Consider the following 6,890-nt stretch of genomic DNA (forward strand, 5'->3'; position numbering starts at 1 on the left):
CTCATCAGTGACGCTCATATCAAAATATTTATGAAGCCAAACAAGTTCAAAGTTGAAGAGCATTGAGGATCCAAAATTCTAAAAAGTTGTGCCAAATACGGCTGAGGTAATCTATGTCTGTGATAAGAAATCCTTAGTTTTTCGAAAAATTCAAATTTTAAATACACACAAAATTATTAACCGCATAAACAAACTACACCCACTGAACATCAGATTTCTGACTTAAGATAGGTTCAAACAATGTTTCGTTTTAAACGTTTTATCATTTGATTGAATGGCGAATCTTATTATAAATTATTGAATACTTTCATATCTAGAATTGAACATATTTTGCTTGTATGTTCACTTTAAATACGTACAATTCGGATATCCATCGGGAAAACAAAACAAAAAGAGATAAAAATTGAATCTAATTTCAATCCTATAATTTTTTTTTAATCTTGTTTAAATATATTTGATATACACTTATGAGAGAGATATTAAGAATCAACACAAAATACAACTATGAGTTATTATATTGTTCTATCCTTGACACTATTTTTTCACATGATAAAAAGTTCAACACAACGCAATATCAAAGATTGTAATTAAAACAACACATCTACAAGATATGAGCCCATACTCCCTGCAGCAAACCTTAGTTCCCTTCGATTCTAATTATTCCACTTCTGAATTAATCTAATCAATTTCACACACGAGCACTTTAGTAACACCACCATCAAATGTCAGTAGAAATCTGTTACTGTTTGGCTGGAACCGTATTACCCATGGAAAACCCGTTATGGTATTGTCTATATCTGATATGGGAATGATTCGTACGAGTTGTCCAGTAGATGTTAACTGGTGAATGTTTCCGGACTGATATCCAGTTGTATAAATGTTCCCGTACCTATCAACGTCTTGGCAATACGGGTTTTGTAAACTAGTATTACTATACGTAAAGCCTTTCCCATGATCGCTCACCTTTTTAATAGAATGTCCGCTATCCCTGTAGATATACTCATTGTTCTGGAAACAATAAACATATCTTGTGTCTGCTGTTGTTTGTTGACTTCTAACTAATGTACCATTGTCAGCATTTATCCAAGATAGTTGACTACTATAAGCAGTAACAAATTCATTTTCACAGAATGAAATACCCCACACAGGATTGCTAATATTTAAAGTCTTCACGATAGTCATCGGTTTAACGTTGATAAGCACTATTGTCTGATCACTTGATGACACGGCGACTGTTTGGTCATTCACTTTGGCTATATCTGTGAAACAGTGTGGACTATGTAGCTGTTCTTGTTGCTGTCCATTTTTGTCGTAGTACACGATCTTTTTTTGAGAATAATGGGTCAAAATGATATCATTATTAAAGAAAATCCCGCTGACCAAACCTGTTGTCACATCAATTGTGAACACTGTTTTGATTTTTCCTATATGGAAATTTGCTACCTTCTTTCCAGGAATAGAAGAACGGTGCTCATTAAATATCAAACTGCCGAGAGAAATTATGTCTGAAATGATATTTTTCTGTTCAAATTTTACGGATATAGTCCTTATTTCACGTAGAAGTTTAGAAATGTCATTTTCAGTTTGAGGAAGGTTATTTAGAATTTCGTCCATCTTGACCAGACATTGTATTTCTGATCCTTGAGATATACAAGCTTCGAAAAAACTCTTCCAATTATCAACTATATTCTTTAGGCTGGACAAATCTGTTGTTTCGTCATCAAGCTTTATTGATTTTTCTTTCCTTCTACTGTTGGCCTCGTCTCGAAGTTTTTGTTCGAGTTCATTCAAATGTTTACAAACTTTTTCTCGTAAAGTTGATATTTCTTGTAGAACGGTTTCTATGCCTTTTTCAAAGTTTTCTTTATTAGTTTTTTGGTTTTGAAGAACTTTACCCAATGTGGTACTTGTTTCTATCAACTTTGTCATCAGGTTTTTAGCTGTATCGGATTCTTTTATCCCAGTCACCGCTTTATCAATAGTGACAACCTGTTCACATTTTCTGTGATGGACCGTGGCGCAAACTGTACAACAAGGCTTTGAATGATCCTGACAGTAAACTTCTATTGTCTTGTCGGGATGTTCTTTACATGTGACATGGGTATGCAGACTGGAAGTTGAAGTTTCTGCATTGATATCGGTGATTGGTATTATCTTATGACTCTTCGACATTTTGAATATTCTATGGGCCTTTTTGCACGTTTCACAGTATGCCTCTTGACAAACAGTACAGAAATAAAAAGCTTTCTGTTTGTCCTGTTCACAAGTATCACACAACTTATCGGGTTTCTGTAATTCCCTTTTATCTATAAGTGATACGATAAAATGGTTCCCGGGTAAATTATTGGCCCATGTCTCAAGCTTGTCATCATCTATTGACACAGACCAACGACATATGGGACATTTGAATCCACTTGGGTTATGGTCTTTCACGGTTGAAACAATATATGTATTAATACACGACTTACAAAACGTATGCAGACACGACAAATACTTAGGTTCTTTGAAGATCTCCAAACAGATTGTACAAGTAAGCAGATCATCAAAATCTTCTTTTAACTTTTCTCCTTTCAACTCCGCCGACATCGCCATTTTGTTGTAACTTTTAAACTTCCTGGTCCAAAGATCAGTTATAATTATGATCGAATGTATATATAGCTTGCTTACCTGGACTTATTTTAACACGTGACTATCATAATCAGATCGTATTTATATCTCATGCTGTCTACGTTTAAATTGCTATTAACATTCTAAAGTTATGTCAATGTTAATTTAAAAATCAAGTTTGATGAAAAACGTGTATTAGGACAGAAATTTAAAGTATCGAAAAGGTACAAACGGACCAATATGAATAAACGAGTGTTAAACGTCCTGGTCCAAAAATCAGTTATGATTATAATCAGATATATATGTTACAGTAAATAGTTGAAATTAGGAATGACACGTAATTACTAAACATTTCAGTAAATACTACTAGCCAATTTAGTAACCATTTTGGATTAAAACTAAAGTAACTCTGATTTAACCAAACATTTGAAAGTCCATATACATTCAAGATATTTTTTATACAAATCATCCATTCAAAATTTTAAGAGTACTAACTGAACTTCTAGTTAGTATTGCCGTACCTTTTGATCATCTGACCATAATACAACATTGTTTTAGCAGTCAGTAGATAGGTGTAAAAATTCATTTTAAAATTAGTAAGTACTGGTAATAACTGGGCCATTTAAGGAATTACTTGTATTAACTAGTAAGTGCATCGGGAATTACCTGTATTTCCTAAATATAAGTAATTACATGTAATTCCTAATTTCACCTTTTTACTGTTACATATATATATAGCTTGCTTACTTTGACTCTTTTTAACATGTACAAGTTAATATTCAATTGCATATATAATTTGTAATCAAATAATCATAACTCGTATAAATGTTTATATCAGCAATGACATAGATCTACTGATCTACTAAATGGAATCATTGTACTAGTATACAATAAGTATCCGCAGTGACAACCATTTGAAATTGTCCAAGTGCTTGTAACTTTAACCACATATCACTCATTTTAGTAGGCAAACGAGAATCAACTGATGGACATACTGCAAACAAAACACAATAGGTCGATCGCTGTTTAAAGGAGTAGGTTAGCTAAGGCCCTAAATTGGCCCCCTTTTTTAGCCTAAATTTCAAATTGGGATTTATTGACCAATACCACAATGAATAATAGCTAATATAGTGACAAGATAGAAAAAAAAGTCTTTCTGTTGCAAAATTACGTTTCTGCGTATTATATATGACGTCACAAATAGTACTCATTTTGGTTTCCTACGCAAATACAAGGAAAATGGGTAAATTTTTATTGAATATTTGGACAGGAAACATAGAGCGCATACGTCGACAATAATGATCGTTGACAAGAATGTTTTTAAAGACATTTAACATGTTTAGCTTGAATACTAATATTTAGGTTGTCGACGGCTGCGCTCTATGTTTCCTGATCTTAAATTTGGCTGAAATCCTGCCAATTTTGTCGAATTTCTTATGTTGACCTAACTCGGATGTAAAAATCAACGCTTAAGAATAAAACTATGACAGAAATTGTTTTATTAAACTTTCTCACATGTATTTAGGTCAATTTGAAACATTTTTTATCTTGTAACATTGAACTTTAAAATAAAATTGCGACCAAATATGACCCTTACCGACCTTACTCATTTTATTTTTTTAGAAAAAAAAATCTTTAATAAAACATAGTCCGTTTTAATTAAAACAAAAGTATTTGATTTGTCTAACGCTTCGCTGAAAACTTCGAACAGTATTCACTGATTGCTGACATTGTTTCATGGTTGATTTTGTTAGTTACACATTTTCTCTCAGGAGCAATAAAGCTACGACGAGGAGAATTATTCGCTATCACCAGTGAGCTTGGTAATTTTCATCTTTTCAAAATTCCAAAACATCACATGTTAAACTTGTGCGTCTAGCATGACGGTAATTCGACATGAATATCCGCATGCATGCAACCTTCCACTTCGTTAGGTCCATTTTTTTTTTATTAATTACAAATTCTAGCCAGGTCACGTGGCTTGCAATGATCAACTGGAGTCAAACTTATTCAGCTGGTTTGTGTCGTCGTTGACTTATTTAATTCCCAAATATTTGTTTCTTATAAAGATACTTGGTCTTATATTGCTAATGCGGGTTCACACAATGCTGATTACTGCTCCCGTTTGAGATCAGACATCGATACGACACGAAAAGTGAAAAAAATCAGTTAACTATCCTTAATTATCTGGAATGACCTATCTTAGTCTGAACGCAGTCGTTTAGGTTCGTGACAGATTTATACGGGTCGAGAAGGGTCCGAATAGTTCGGCAAAGTACCCAGACAGTTAGGTGCGCGTCCCGTAATATTCCAGGCAACTCAGCCGATTTTGTCTAGTCGTTTACGATCGTGCCTCTATCGTGAAAGATTCTGCCTGCTGTATCGGATTGAATTCTTAACAATGTTCTCTGTATTCTGGACGGTGTCCTATGGAACGGGAATGATTTGATTTCCGCCAATTGAGTCAAGATTGCATCCAGATCTTGTCGATTTCGAACCGTTTTTTCCGAAACCGTTCCGAAACAGTCCCGTTATTAATTCGAAATTCGTCAATGATACCCACGTCAGAGTCCCGACAATTACAGAATACAATACGACTGAGACCAGACAAAGCCTTTTGCAATGCGATAGGGCAGACCGTGATACGATTTCGTTCCTGCAGTACCTGACCATCCCGAGTATGCCGACAGTTTTCAAACGGATATCTTCCGTCAGCGTCGGTTCATTGTTTAGTCACTGTCTGATCTCTGTCGGATTGCATTCGGTAGAATCGGGACGAAGTCGTTACAGACTCAGTCGAATTTTACCAGTCGAAAGATACAAATCGGATTAGAAGCGGACTTAGAACGGGATCAACGGAATAAACGGTTGAAAATCGACGCTTCCTGAACAATATCTGATTGTTGTCGTGATTAGATTATTTTCTTTTACAAATATTAATTAAAATTTGAATTTCCATCCACGATTCACAGGATCTTGATCAGACTTTTGACAAAATTAAAACGATTAAGGACACGTGACATTGGTCAGTATTTGTTTAGAATATAAACAAGTACGTGTAGAAGTGATATGAGTTATATTCCTATATTTTCGTATTCGAGATAATGGTAACAAGAGCGCAATTATTTGTTTACATTTAACGGAAAGTTTTTTCCCCTCAAGATGGTACTCGGAATAGAATCCTATACGGCTTCTGATTGGTTGATACAGGATTGTAATTGCATTTAATCGAAAGCTTATCCAAAAAAGGTTTAAAAGTTGCCGAAAATCATATTTTCATTTTACGAAGTATAGAAAATATCTTTCATTTCTGCACGTCGGAGCCATGACAAATATGCCTTTTTCATTAGCGAAAAAAAATAGAGGATCTTTTTCAACTGCATATTGGGTCAATTTGAGCCGCATGACCCTATTTTTAGTGTTGTAATGCAATCCTTGCATTTCTAGTAACTATCGTCCACTGACAATGGTTTATGTAACTACCGTCCACTGACAATAGTTTTATGTAACTATCGTCAAATAACAATGGTTTTATGTAACTATCGTCCAGTGACAATGGTTTTATGTAACTATCGTCCAGTGACAATGGTTTTATGTTACTATCGTCCAGTAACAATGGTTTTATGTAACTATCGTCCAGTGACAATGGTTTTATGTAACTATCGTCCAGTGGCAATGGTTTTATGTAACTTTACGTCCAGTGACAATGTTTTTATATAACTATCGTCCAGTGGCAATGGTTTTATGTAACTTTACGTCCAGTGACAATGGTTTTATGTAACTATCGTCAAGTGACAATGGTTTTATATAACTATCGTCCAGTGACAATGGTTTTATATAACTATCGTCCAGTGACAATGGTTTTATGTAACTCTCGTCCAGTGGCAATGGTTTTATGTGACTTTACGTCCAGTGACAATGGTTTTATGTAACTATCGTCCAGTGACAATGGTTTTATGTAACTATCGTCCAGTGGCAATGGTTTTATGTAACTATCGTCCAGTGACAATGGTTTTATGTAACTATCGTCCAGTGACAATGGTTTTATGTAACTATCGTCCAGTGACAATGGTTTTATGTAACTATCGTCCATTGACAATGGTTTTATGTAAATATCGTCCAGTGGCAATGGTTTTATATAACTATCGTCCATTGACAATGGTTTTATGTAAATATCGTCCAGTGACAATGGTTTTATGTAACTATCGTCCAGTGGCAATGGTTTTATGTAACTATCGTCCAGTGACAATGGTTTTATGTAACTATCGTCCAGTGACAATGGT

General features: G+C 34.5%; 1 protein-coding gene across 1 annotated transcript; it reads right to left on the reverse strand.

The window, feature by feature from the left end:
* Window positions 1-678: 678 nt before the first annotated feature.
* Window positions 679-2,595, reverse strand: LOC134691583 (probable E3 ubiquitin-protein ligase MID2). Its single transcript, XM_063552148.1, has one exon. It carries the CDS (start codon window positions 2,590-2,592, stop codon window positions 679-681), a length of 1,914 nt encoding a protein of 637 aa, XP_063408218.1. The 5' UTR covers window positions 2,593-2,595.
* Window positions 2,596-6,890: the final 4,295 nt, after the last annotated feature.

The sequence above is a fragment of the Mytilus trossulus genome, chromosome 11, assembly GCF_036588685.1.
Source record: "Mytilus trossulus isolate FHL-02 chromosome 11, PNRI_Mtr1.1.1.hap1, whole genome shotgun sequence".
Taxonomy (NCBI): domain Eukaryota; kingdom Metazoa; phylum Mollusca; class Bivalvia; order Mytilida; family Mytilidae; genus Mytilus; species Mytilus trossulus.